The sequence below is a fragment of the Eufriesea mexicana genome, unplaced genomic scaffold (genome assembly GCF_001483705.2).
Source record: "Eufriesea mexicana isolate 0111107269 unplaced genomic scaffold, ASM148370v2 scaffold2645, whole genome shotgun sequence".
NCBI classification, from domain to species: domain Eukaryota; kingdom Metazoa; phylum Arthropoda; class Insecta; order Hymenoptera; family Apidae; genus Eufriesea; species Eufriesea mexicana.
Genome location: NW_016910703.1, coordinates 1,360,468 through 1,375,546, shown reverse-complemented (window position 1 = coordinate 1,375,546; position 15,079 = coordinate 1,360,468). Strand labels below are relative to the sequence as shown.

Sequence of the window (15,079 nt, the reverse complement as noted above, 5' to 3'; positions counted from 1 at the left end):
AAAAAAAAAACCAAAAAAAAAAAAAAAAGAAAAAAGAAAAATTGCGAGTAGACGCAAAAGAGGCAAAAAGATGGCAAAAGTTTAGTCAGTCGAGCGGTGTAACAAAACGCTTTGGTCGGCGCTTTCGAGTCCACGGCGCGTATGCATGTTTCTCTTTTTCGACCCCTTTCTCTACATATCTCTTTATATCGTTCTCTCTGTTTCTCTTTCTACGTATTCACACACAGCATCCCATTTCACTTGACCATCCCGCAATACCTAGCTGTTGCTATCGACGAAGACTAGCTGGGGTTTCGAAAACGTTTATCGAAGTTGCGGTAATTATTGCAGTTTATCCGACGGATTAAAAGGAGGAGAGAGGGATCAAAGGTTCCTTTGAAAGTTTCGGTTCTTGAAGCTAGAGGGAGGGTTGCGGATGATTGAATCTCTTAAGCAAATCTCTGTGCTTTTCGTTTGTACGACTTGCTACGATTCAGCTCTCTCGTTGCTAAGGGCGATTTTGCTGCAAGAAACACGGAGTGCTCGCTTTTTATCAAAAGTGACTACAGTCATCCAATTTCAGGTATTCGCTGTATATTAAAGGTGACTATAGTCGATCAATGTTGAGTGTTCGATGTGTACCGAGGATGACTATAATCACCTAATATCGAATGTTCGTGATATATTACAGGTGATTATAGTTATTCCGTATTGAGTGTTCACTGTGTGTTAATCGTGGCTATAGTCATTCAACGTTTAACGCATTTTGTATGTTAACAGTGACAATATTCATCTGTCAATGTGTCTCATTTATCAACTCTGTTATTAATTCGATTGCCTAACTTCTTCAGTTGGAATTGAATTATTTTGACACGTGTTTACTGTAATTCGTTGAATGTTAAATAGATCTAGTTGAAAAACGTATATTCATAGTCGAACTTCATAAGGGAAGGATTAAATAGTTTCCACAGCGAAATTCCTAAGTGATCATTCTTTATTATCTCACGGATGTCGATAGGTCAAGTTAAGTGGGATCAGACCTCATAGCTCTATCATTCTGTTCTCCTTTCGAGTACCTTTTTCAATTTTTCTCTTTATCTCTCTTATTCCTTCATGTCTGTCTCTATCTCTTTCGGTCTCTATTTTTGTTTCTCTTGTTCCTTAACGTCGAATTGATCACTTCGTTCTGGTAGACAGTAATATTTATTGCAAACGAGTCTCGTAAGGAATGCACCTTTCGTTACAACATGTGTTGGAATGTTGTTTGTTGTTTTTTGTCGTAAAGAAGCTTTTGTTACACCCCTCATTATACCCTCACCTGCATGAAGGATATCTTTGCAAACGTTGAAGCTTTCCTTTCTGACCGGTTCATACGTATAGTTTTCTTGCATCGTGGTTTTGATTAATGCATACTCTGCAATCATTCTCGATCTTGGTCGGTCGGTCGATTGATTGGAACACGTGGATTATCTTCGATATTCCCGATCATAATCATCTCCTGCACGATGTGATGCATACTCGAATCAGGGATTGAATATGTCTCTTTTGATGGAAGATTGTATTTTAACCCTTTGGCTTGCGCAGTCTCACGAGTCACAGGGTTACACGTGAGAGTTTTAGGTCTATTCGAGTCTACTCTGCGAAGAATTACACGATTCGTTTCTGTCTACAATCAAGTTTGACATCTGAGCTTCTTTGCGATAATATTGAAAGCAAGTGAGAAAAGACTTTATGCTAATTTGCAGAGGTTAGTATAATAATAGCACTTGTGTGCATACCGTGCAGAGAAAATATTGATAAATCTAATTAAACTTCTAGTAACTCGTTTAATTTGAAGAGCAATTAGGTGCCTTATTTTAGAGAATTTATTTATCAGAATTATTAACTATTATTCAGGAAGAATATAAAGCTGTAATAATAGAAGTTTAAATTCGTACTTATCTAAAGATGAAATAGAAGATACGTAGAACAGAACTTCAGACTGTACCAACTTCTCGTTACATGATAAATTCAGGATCTCAAATGGATTAACTCGAATGAAAGCTTTCCAGCAATCGAACTTACTAGTCAAACTCATACTTAGAAGTACGGAGCAATTGCATATGAAAATGTTTAACCATTTAATTATTATTAAGTATTCGTAGATTGTTTGAAACTTTGGAAATTGGAAGTCCAATCCCCGATCCGAGCAAGTAGATTTGACTTCGTCTTGGCATAATCACTCATCAAAGTATCACAAACGTGTCTCTCGTTTCACCCAAAATCATGCAAGACGTGTCTGCTCATGGTCATCTCGCATCCTCGACACGAGCGGATTCTCCTCTTTGAAGAGGCCAACGAATGTCATCGAATCTGCAAACATCTCTGAACATGCAGCTGAGGGTAGCCAAGTACGATGAGTCTTACGTTCTCTGTTCGTACCGATTAACTTTCGTGGACCTACACTTTAATCTCAGGGAGTTCGATCAGTCGTACGGACGCAACAACAACAATTGCTGTAAACAAATCATTGTAACGTAAACTCTCTACGTTCCTCGTACCTGAAGAACAATACGAACAAACAACAGATACGTAACCGAAAACCGCTAAACAACATCCGATGACCTTAACAATAGTTCCCTTGATCGGTTGTCACGTGAGTTTAGCTACTGTTCTGGCCTCCTTTTGGTTCTAGTTTACACGAGCATGGAATAGATGTTAACGTGAGATCATTGTCTTACAAGAGAACTTCGGTAATTTACGAATTCTCGTGTTTCCTGATGTTTATTGGCTTCGCGAAGGAATTCGGTAGGAATATTAGGCAAATTCTCAGTCTTGGTTCATTTTCACAGTGATTTATGATTCGAGAATGGGGATATAATTGTTATAAATTTTTAAAAGTAATAGTATAATGTTGATTGGCAATATGCATTTAATTCGGATGTCATTTTATTTTTATTTGGAGATCGTGAAAGACTTCAATGAACTTCGTGAACTTACAGCCAAATAGCAAAACAATTAAAATTTCAACGAAAATGGATTTATCGCTATCTTTTCATAAATAGTATTAAAAATAGTCATAACTTTCAGATTATGAAATAATTACCGCTTAAAATTGAAATATAATTACATAATTACACTCACAACGTTGAATCGAATAGTATTGCACTCAGCAATTAGTGACTCGATTTCAGTTGCATAAATACATACTGAACGTATCTTAAACCAGGTATTGTATCTCAAAATCTGAAAAATCTCATCACCCTGTGTCTGTCAAAAATCTCCAATAGTTTCAGCGAAATTGAAATATTCCTGCTTTTGATTATTCGTTACGTTTTCCTCTCGAAGAACCAATGTAGATTCAACCCAACGATTGCCTGATATTTACCGAATTCCATCATGAACTGCTCTAGTCTTAGATAAAAAAAGAAGAAAAGGAGAAGAAAATTGGAATCTTATTATTTATCGATGTTCCCTCGTCAGACAGTACGATTAAAATCCTAATCTCGCGGTTGTAAGCGTGACTATTTGTACATAGTTTGTACATGTATATAGCTCTATGTCGTTTCGATGTTTGATCCAGCGGTCCTGTTTCATCACGCCACACGTAGGAAAAGCAATCACCTCTAGGTGAGTCCGCGCCATCTACATGTGTACAGACGGCTTGATTAACATAGATTTTGTAAACCGTTGTATATTGTGTCGAAGGGAAGCATATACATATATATACACATATATATACATATATAAATGTTACACGGAGTACGAAAGTTTATCGATTATTACATGTGTAAGTAAACGTGCTAATGTACTGGATTCTGTTATGTACGATTAACCTCACACGATTCACAATTATTACGTCGTCCCGACCATACCAAATGGACCAGCACAAAACAGGCAAACGCCCACTAACTACAACTTATTAATTTTCTTTCCCAACGAATCAAGATCGTGTGCAACGAATCACTCAAAATTCTCAAGAAATTCGTACCATTCACTTTAAGACGCATTTACAGTGTCTCTAATAAATTAAAATACGTCAAAGAAGCCTACATACTCGATTCGTGATACCACTCGTTCCTGTTTTGTGCATACACGCACTTTGCCAAGCCTTAATTCGAAGCAATCGCGCTTAAACTAGCGATCTGTATTTTTACGAACCCGAAGGAATCCGTATATGCATTATACCCGCTTGTGATACGCTTATGTCTCTCTCCGAGCCCACGTGGTACGAGTCTCGACGGTGAATCCCCCACCCAGTGCCGGCGTAGCGAAACCTAAGTGCCCGCTGGTCATTCGCGCCGGCGGACATCCCCCCTCGTGTAACCGTAAGAAAACGAATTGTACCACGTTGTGTCTGGGAAGTGATCTTTCTCTGTTACGTATAGTGTTGCACGCGAAAGCAGAACCGTCATCGGCGGTGACAAAACGAGCAGCGGTATTATTGCGGCGGTGCATTGTACGAAGATATAATAAAGCACGAACTGCTGGAACATCATGATTCGTCGCACGTCACCTCCAACGTGATTTCTCTTCTCTCTGTCTGTCGTAGATATAGCCGGCGACCTCTATGCGGACTACTCTCGTTTTACGCACGTACATGTACTTCACATTACAATTACTCGTGTTCTTCTTCCCCTGCACCGATCAATGTCCATGCGATTATCACGGTTTACGGCAATTTCTCGATATTCCTCCGAGAAACATCTGAGACGTGAAATTTTGGAAATGGCGCTGAGGATGGAAGGTGGATTCGGAGTGTGCAATTTCGAGTTGGAATATTTATTACTTTCTGAGATATTAATTGAAAGAGGTTTTACACGGTATAATACGCTGCATTTTGTGCGTACATTGTGCATATGCGCATTTGCGAGAAGTTACAATGGCGTATGATCATATCCAGCTTAAGCCAATATTGTAACTAGGACGACTATTCAAGCGAATATAATTCTATTATAGTTCTGTATAAGCGGAGATTTTTTGCCAATATCTCAGGAACTTAAAAATATTCGAAGTTGAAAATTTATATTTTCAATCCATCATTCTTCCTTTCCACCATGTTGTTCAAATTTCGCGCTAGTGGGAAGCATAGCTTAATTTATTGTCAAAGTCGAATTGCGAGATTTTGTTTCTGGGAAACTCTAAATTGGGATTTTTAAATTAAAATTTTTGGTAAAAAGGGGGGGGGGGCGGAATGGAAAGTTATTTTTATAATTTATTTTTATCTTTTAACGATATTAATGTTTATTTTTACGTGTACATAAACGCGAGTATAAGACTAGTCATTCTCTGCCGTAAGCTCGGAAGTTCATTGTCCCAAAACACGATGATTCCCTGTAACGTGCCACATCCTACACAAGTTATTGCAGTATGCGTGGACCAATTAGGTAACTTTTACGTCTCTGTGTCTTTAGCCTATTCTCCTCGTTCATCGCGTCAACGTTATTATCTGGGCATTATGTATGTACAGCTTGTGACCTCTGAACGATACCAACTCGAATGGACGTACCTACGAAAACGGCGAACGAAATTACAAACATTTGGATCAGCGATGGAAACGTTCACGATTTAAGATCTGTGTCGTCGGTCAGCCTGGCCTGGAAATGAAAAATGCCTGGAGTACTGTAAAAAAGAAACCTGCCCTTTCTTCGATCTCACTGAATGAAGTTCTCAATCCCTTAACTTACAGCACTCAAGATTTACCATTTCCACGCCACTAATAGAATCCCTCGTGGAATCGGGATGCAAGAAATTCGTATCACGATTTCCTAACAGCAGTTCGATGTTTTGCTTCATGGTACGCGTCCTTATTTTGTTCTTTTTCTTTGCATTCCCACTTACGAGATGCAGGGCCAGAATACCGTTAACCCTAATAAGGAACCCTCTGGTCCGACACTCGAAGGTAGAGTGGAGTTCCAATGGAAATCGAGCAGAGAATTCAGCAGCGTCAGCAGCAGTCAGTCCACCAGACGAGTTGTCGATAGTGCAGTACCTGCTATGTCACTGTGTAGAAATTGTCGTATTCCCCCATTTTTCCTCGACTCCCATTATTTATCCATCATTCGTCGGCCATTCTTTTTTCTCATCCACATTTTAGCTCTCTTTAAAGTAGAACGTAGCTTCCAATGCACGCCGGCAGCCATTCGACCATCATCTCCGTGCACTGTCCTATCGAGACGTTGTTTAACAGTACCTGGCGGGGCCATACTCGCAGTGACTTTTCCGAAACAGTGCGGCTTGAACTCCCGGAAAATCCTTGCTCACTTCGATGGTTCCTCGACCAGTTTCATAAATGTTAACCGTTCGTGTAGATCCCCGGTCACTGTTATCCACGCGACTGGTACGTAAACAAAGATGAACCCCCTGTGAAACTGGTCTCTAGAATGCCTTCATTGTCTGTACTATCTTTATGCTTCACCGTTTCACAAACATACATACACAGGTTTAATGTTTCCTTTTATCCCCTATAGAACTATGTGTGAATAGTAGACATTGTCACACTTTTTCTCTCCTGTTTTCTTTTTTTATCTTCTCTCTGTTAGAGTATTTGTACAGTCCGAGAACCGTGTGTCTACGAGTGATCGTTCAACAGGCCGCATTGTAACTGGTAAAGTCCTTGCGGAGATGAGCCCCCAAGAGCGGGACCTAATGTCGTAGCTTCGAACGTGAGTAAAGTGTGACGTTGCTCGACGCTTGTGAAAACGGACGTTGCTCGATCGTTCCTGGTAAAATCGATTCTGCACGTACGCGCAAACTGCTGTCAAGCCTGTGCATCGAGATAATTTGCTTCGGTTCGCGCGCGAACGCGCATCGTCGTATGAAAGTTTCTCTGGTAACAAATCCGAGACGTTGGTACCTGTTGACGATGCGACAGGTCGACAAGCAGCAATCGATTTTTCCTGCGAAACGACGGAAAGCACCGTGTGTCTTTGGTTCTCCGGCTCGCATCTTGATGACGCTTTTGGCTGTCGCGAGGCTACGAGCTCGATCGTTTTCGTACAATCGACCTAGTCGGCTGTACGAGGTTTTCGTGGCTCGACAGGTTCGAGGGGAGAGCTAGAAGTGGAAACTGCATGTGTCACAGCAATGCGCACCGTGAATCTCGGAAGCGTTGACGCGGCCGCGACATCCCAACATAGGTGTTCTTTCTCTGCCTTCTTTTTTTTTCATTTCTTTTTCTATCTTTCTTCGATCGTTAACTGTATCAAAGTGAAAAGAGAGAGAGAGAGAGAGCGAGAGATAGAGAGGGAGAGAAAGAGAAAGAGAGAGAGGGGGAGAGCGAGAGAGAGAGAAAGAGAGAGTAAGAGAAAGAAAAAGAAAAGACAAGAGAACAATAGAACTCGAAAATTCGCCTGAGATCAAGTTTTGATGAACATGTTAATTAATCGATCTTCCTTTTTTCTGTTTCTTCAACGCTCTAGTTGTTCAGGATTAAGCCTCTGCCAGTGTTAGTAAGTACCGCCACTTGATCTGGTGTGATTGGACTGCTGTAGTTAGAAGGCTATGCGTTTATCATACATACATATCCACATACATATTACGTTTGAACACACGCATATTGTGTAACCGTGTGCGGTGTGAGTCTGAGTAAATAAGTTCTCAACAATCACGCGACAGCGAATGCTCAGAAAACAAGGCAATGCTCGTGAGTTCTCGCTCGTGTGTTCATCATATTTTGTTTTCTTTTTCCATGTGATCCAGTGTTTCTGTCCTTTTTTTTCTTTTTCTTTGTTGCTGTAATCTTAGCGTGTCTCTTTAACGACTAATCAACATTCACGTGTATTTGTTTGTTAACTGTGCATTGCGACATGATTGACTACGTGCCAAGAGTTTCGGTTTCGTAGATATTTTTCTTTTTTTTTTTTTTTGCAAAAATACGATAAAGGTTCGTTGGAAAAGAATGTAAAGATATGGGCAGTGTGGGCAGACATTAAGGATCTACGCGGATGTTTGCCAATCAGCGAAAAATTTGAAATTTACCCAGACCCAAGCTGCACGATCATATTCCGTCACTATACCATACGCCATCGCAAGAAAGTAGGCTTCCATTTTCTTCGTCCGTTTCCAGCATTTTTTCTTCTCCTTTCTTTTTTCTTTCTTCTTTCTTCAGTTCCCCGTTTCGTTCGTCCAATATGTCTCTTAGCAAGGTTCCCAGATATGATTTAAATAAGGAACGTGTCAGCGCGTATGACGTTCATGAAAAGGCTCTTATCCCATTTTTCTCTCCTCGTTCACCTTTCCTTTGCCTCTATTTCTCTCTTTCATCTAGCACACCTGAACACGAGAGTCTTCCTTTCATTGCTATTGCAACGAAACACTGTTATGGCGAGCCTCGTAGTCACTGAGAGGCGTAGATGATTGCGCGACCATTGAAACATCACGTTAGTTTTAGCCGTAGAGACTAAGCCTGTACGAATATACCAATCTATTCCTTACTTAGTTCTTCGACTTTCATTTAGCCCATCTATATACTCTATGCTTAATCCAAACTTTTTTCCACTAATCTGATCTTAAGAATCTATCGATCGTATAAGAAAGTCTTTTAAATTCTAGATATGGAAGATATCCATATGATATTCTAAGTCTTAAAGAAGGCATTGATAACATAGTATTCGATTCATACAGGAAGAGAATTCTTTTTTTATTTATTCTATTTTTGAACGATAAATTAATATTTAAGAATCGGTTTGAATAATTCGATCTTGGGTAGCATTTTTTTTTTTTATTCGTTTTCATAATTATTTAGATCTTTTTATATATTTCATTAATATTATTGGTAATTCCTATTTCATTGTCCATTCAACATTTTATCGTATTTTATCAAAAATATCACGTATCTACTACCAGTGCTAGCCAGCTTTCGTTGTTGTGATAATGTTATATACTGCCTATATCTTATTAATACTTTCTAAAGAATTTTCACCGACTAAATACTTTGCGTGAATCTTTCATAAACTTTCTAACTCGCAAAGACAACTTAACATTACAAAAATAATCCTGAAACACCACACAATGAGTGTTCAATTATTCTATTAATTCCATCAATATTTAGCATGAACTTTTAATTACTACGTATTTAAAACATTTTAAAAAATTCACTCAATACATTACATAAACAATCCTATCAAATTACTCGCCAAACAAACATTTTCCAACTTATAGATCATGCATGTCCACACATGTAGCACCCACTTACTCCTTCCACGAGGAATCCACGCCACTCATATTCGAGATAATGAGATGCTCGAATTTTCCATAAATAAAATGGCCTTTTCGACGAGCATCGCAAGACTTTTTCCCTAATCATAGTACCAATCCCTTGATAATTCAACTATTCGTGACCTTTCTATATCCACTCTCCCGTGAGAAATCCAAAAAGAAAAGATAGATAATCCAAATATCCAAAACTTGTTGCTTACGTTCGAAAATCCAAAAATTCATTCGCATCATAGTCACGTTATAATCATCGAGATAATAAGCTCGAAACGAATCATGGGAACAGTTATTCGTGCAGGGCTGGTTCTCACGAAACACGACCCTCATCACTCACCACACCACTGCCCCCTATCGAGTTCATTACGAATCATCGTCGGCCATATTCTCGATTGCGAATGGTACCGCGCGCAAGTCAAATGGCATTTTTATATCGTCACTCAGCATTTATTATTCTATTCCTTCCGTATGCCGTATTTCTTACTCGCACATTTACGTAGAGCCCGAGTGCATACTCTGCATATCGTGCATTTTCCAAGCGTGTACTTGTGCGTATGTGGCGTGCGTGTGCGTGTCGGTGTGCTGTGTACGTATTGTGCAAGCATCTAGTGCTTCAGCTTATTGTCGGAAATAAAGAGGAAGAAAAAAAAAAGAAAAAAAAAGAATGAATGTACAGACGAAAAAAAAAAAAGAAAAAAAAAAGAAAAAAAGATGAAAGAGGCGAGTCATTTTGTCCATGTGTATGCATCGCTAGATGAACGATCGTTGCATTGATTTTAATACGATTTAATAATGGCAACGAGATCGTATAAATGTCGTTCTAGTGTCGTTGAACTTTTTTGGAACTGAAGCCGCATACGAATTTACATGTACATATGTATATTTATATATAGAACGATAGCTTTTTAAGCCAATCGATTATTCGTGGTCGCTAATAGACTCTCGAAACCAGCGATTTGATATTTTCTCTTTTCATTTTATATTTTCTAATGGGATTATTAATGATTGCGAACTAATACATAGTGTCATTTGCAAACGCTTTACGAACAGAGTTTTGTGTTTTTGCGATAATCAAATGTGTGAAAAAATGTCAAATTCGTACACAAGTTCACCTTTGAGCAGAGACATCTATTGGCATTGTTACTGCGAAATAAGACAGAGATATATTATCGAGCTCTTTTGAATTCACTTTGGTAATGTGAACCACGAGTAAAAATGAAAGAGGAATTTTAGGCGAATGCAAATTTTTTTTTTTATTAAACTCGCGATACCGAGGAACGCAACTGTCGTCCCTAGAATTGGATAAAAATATTCGTAATAATTCAGGGGGTTAAATAAATATTAATTTCGCCGTGTTTTCTTTCGATTCAATTCCAATTCGTGACTGAGATTTATCGGTTATATATTAATTGAATCACAAAAATCGTACGAGGTTCATCTTAATTGGAAAAATTTGATGAAATATAAATTCATATAGCATTTCGCTGTTTCGTTAAAAGAAATTAAAGTTATTCTTTTAGATTCGATTTAATCCAAATTCAAAGGTGAATTCTTTGTTGTTTAAATCGCATTTTTCCACGCTCTGTGCAAACGAAACATTGAATTTTTACAGTATTTATATTTTTTGATATTTTTATTCAAATATTTAAATACAGAAGCAACCAAATATTTAATTCAATGGAACAGAATTTTATTCTATAATTTTTGCCTGAATTTACTGAAATCTTTTCACATTGCTGCTATTGATTATTCCTTTACTTCATTTTCACGTTACCATTACCACTAATTAATTTTAATTTAATTAATTCTAATATTAATATCACCACTGATTAATTGTTCGAAAATATTTGCACTCTACTACCACCGTTTAATTTTATTAAAATATTTTCATATTACTACTAGTTAATTAATTTTACGAAAATATTTTTACATTACTATTACTGACCAATTTTATTAAGATATTTCCACACTACTATCACCGATTAATTACACTCAAATATTTCCACACTACTACCAACAATAAATTATATTAAAATATATTTCATACTACTGCTACTAATTAATTTTACATGAATATATTCGTACTACAAACAAGCACAACATTTAATGAAACGCATTATTCTTAACTTATTTTCACTCGTAAATTGTATTACCAAATTTGAAAAGGAAAATATTATGTCACCCTATATGTACAATTATGAGATGCAATTTACCTTATGCACTTACTTTCATTATTATCAAACCGCAATCCAAAGGTGAACTTTTCACTATACTTAATCGAACCTCGAAACCCTTCGGACCCTATGATCGTTTATAAAATAACACTGGAATGAATATATCCTCTTTCGTAAAGTGTTTTTCGTTGCTTTAACGGCGTGACCGATTCGTGCTACGCATCGATCGCTGGTTGCAGTTCAAGCTGAATACAAAATTTCATTGTAAATGGCTATTTCGCGTTGCGCTTACTCGCTGTAACGACAACTATCAAACGCTATCACGATAAAACGGGGAAAGAGATGGAATGTATTCTCCGTGGACGATTTTCCAACAATCTAGTCGTTTCTTCGAAACGAAAGTACGTACATGCTGTTTGCAACAACTATCGCCAGCGCGCTTACGTTTGTCGCATTCTACGCTTCTTTTCTTCGCAGCGATTGAATTCTAGAGTTAGCCCATTCGAAGCTGCAATCTCGTTATCAAACGACCACTAAAACCAAAAATCGTATTCCTCTTTAGGCAAAAATGGCACGATAAGGTTTAGAAGGTGAGAAGTGTTGCATTTTAAAGAATCTTTATTCTAGTTAGACCATGAGACGAGTCGCGTATTTCGATGGTTCCTCGCTAAATTGCTAATAGGAGGAATCAATCGCGCATCCCACGTCACTCGTTAATACTGACTAAAGATTTATTGTTACTGACTGATGATCTCATTTTTTAATTGCGATTTTTCAAATTTCTTTTGAAAACACACCTAGTGTTTTTTCACTCACTGAATGATACACTTTGATCCACTTGCACAGTAATTTATCGACTAATAATAATATCGAATTGGCAAATGACATGGTAGATTGTATACATCTGTTGCACAATATTTATGACTATTTTTGATTCCAATGTACGTCAAGTATAAAACGTATCAATTGATTTGTATGATTACTGAATTTGTTAATCCTTAGCATAGTGAATTATATTTTCTTACCAAGATTGGTCCTAAGAGACCACATTGCTTTCTCATTAACAATGTAATAATTTCTATTGTTTCTTTATTTTGATACTGATTTTGACGATTATGGCATAGATACTATCAAAATTGTGATCTTAATTATCTATCTCTTTAAATATCAAGATTTATCAATGTTCAAATTTCAAGAAGCTTTTCAATTTTTGGGAATCGTGTTGAAAAATTAATACGATTAATTTGTAACTCGTAATTTTTGTTGCTTCGCTAACGTTGTTAGTTGAATGGTGCAAGTAGACCTGTCATCGGCTTCGAATGGGCTAATTTCGCATAGCCTAGGCTAACTTAAGTAGCATCGACACAGCGATCGATACAGTCGTAGAACGAACATTCTGCCGACGCGTTTCAGGCCATCAAGTAATTATCATCGATGTGATTAACCTAAATGGTTTCGGTGATCTGAGCACGAAAATTGCTAGCCGCCACCCCCACTCACCTAACCTGAAACTCTTACCAGTACCATTACCAGCCCCGATTCTTTGCACCATGGATACGATTCTCGTTTTCTTTCACGTCTAACCCCGCGTCACGGTTATGTATTGGCCTCTACTAAACGTGTCAAGAACTCTCTCTATGTCATTTCACCGATTTCATATAAGGTTCACCGATACGGCAACCGATCGAAACCTAGCAGCCTACCTGGAGACTCGTCGAAAAGAGCTAACAGTCTGATCTTTCTGCATCAACAGATATTCGTTCGAGCACAATTCGACTATGATCCATTGGAGGACGAGCTGATACCCTGTGCTCAGGCTGGGATTGCGTTCAAGACAGGGGACATCCTGCAAATCATCAGCAAAGATGACCATTACTGGTGGCAGGCGCAGAAGGACAACGCGGCCGGTTCCGCGGGGTTGATACCTTCGCCTGAACTTCAAGAGCGAAGAATCGCCTACATGGCAATGGAAAAGAACAAGCAAGAACAAGGTAACACGTTGAACGTATTGTCTGGGTCAGTTTTATCGATAGACGAGCGATATCGCGTGGGCGTAGGCTTTGTTTTTGCACCTCTCTCGTTCTGGAGGTCTCTCGAGCAGATGTTACGATATGGAGGAACAGTCGTCGTGAGAAGTTGAAAGGGATGCCGAAGTTTCTGAGAAAATGCTTTGTGATTGAAATTAACCCTCAGAGGCCACCATGGATTGGTCCTTTGATCGTTATGAGATATACTTTCGTTATGATCGTTATGAGACACGAGTAAAAGTTTGAGGTGGGAATGATTATCCGAAATTTGTGAGACTTTTGATTGGTCAATGGTTAACGGGGGATAGGTATACAGTTGACACTTGTGTTTTGTTTATCTAGAGGACAGTTTAGAGTTTTATTTGTTTATATGTAATTAATGGCGATTTTAATTCCTTGTTTAGACTACTTAGAATAATTGCACTGCTTAAAGGTGATTGGTATGATTGTACGTCGTGATTAATAGAACGTGTTTTTTGAAATTTTAAGAATGCGATATTAGATTTTTTTTTAGATCACGGTTTGATGTTACAATGAATTCTGCAACGTTTATTTATTTATTTTTTCTTTTTTTTTTTGTACTCAATTTTCGTTGGTTCGAAGAATTCTAATTGGAGATAGAAATTTATTGTTTCGATATTTTTTACCGTTTGCTATTGAAGAGTAGCTACTGAAGGGTTCAAATTTTAGTTGCGCGTTGGAATAATTTTGTAAAGATGTATTCACTGATACTACTACATCGTCGAAGAATAAATAAAAAATACGATATAAAAGAAAAAGGGAGTTTGAGTAAAATTATAACAGGTTGATCGAAATGTTTTCTCTCTTGATTTAGTGGGCATTTAAAATTTCATTTAACGAATTACGGAAATCGCAGATATTGAAGCAGAGTTAAAACAGATATTTACAGACATTTTAATTCCAATGGTTCAAACGTAAAAGGGTGGTGTAATATTGGAAAATAGTAAAATTAATATGAAAAATTCGAATTTACAAAATTCCCCATTTGCAAGAGTTTATAAACACATATTCTTTGATAAAATATATCTAACTAAGTATTTCATTTCAAATACCATACTTCTTCACCTTTATGAATAAATAGTAATTTCCTGCATTAATATAAAATATTTTGTTAGAAAAACAAAAAATTAATTTTTAAACATCGAAAGAATGTTTTAAAATCAAAAATAAAAAGTAACAACGATAAATTGTAAACGTCACATTGAAAGTTAATTAATATAAATGTTAATTGATAATAATATTTTTAATAGACAATAATTCATTTTAGTCATACTTCAGCTAAAATGAAGAAAGCGACGAAACTTTCCGATCAATCGAACATTAGCTTCCTGAATACTACTACATATACACATGTTGAAATCATGGACATTATGGTGCCATTAAATAATAAAATCTCATTCAGCAAAATCACAGACACGAAGCTGCAAACCATGCACAACAGTGCACTCTATATATTACGAACTTTCATAAACAGCAGGATTTAATTCTCATTTCACGGAATCTTGCTATAACCCTTTGTCTACACTTATTCACCATGTATATGTATATATATATAGATATACAGTAGAAACTTACATTCACCCAGTTTCGTTACCCGATTTAAGCAACAGTGTAAATTTATAACCCTGCAACAATTTCGCTCTCCTGGCATAAAATCGAAGGTTTCATAAACTACACGTATTTTTC

General features: G+C 37.4%; 1 protein-coding gene across 4 annotated transcripts in view; it reads left to right on the top strand.

The window, feature by feature from the left end:
• Window positions 1-15,079, top strand: part of CASK (peripheral plasma membrane protein CASK) — a 250,920-nt gene that overhangs the window by 220,653 nt on the left and 15,188 nt on the right. For all 4 annotated transcript variants that reach the window (XM_017903954.1, XM_017903957.1, XM_017903955.1 and 1 more), the window contains exon 5: window positions 13,099-13,336. In XM_017903954.1, coding sequence (XP_017759443.1) covers window positions 13,099-13,336 — 238 coding nt within the window. The remainder of the gene's footprint in view (window positions 1-13,098; window positions 13,337-15,079) is intronic.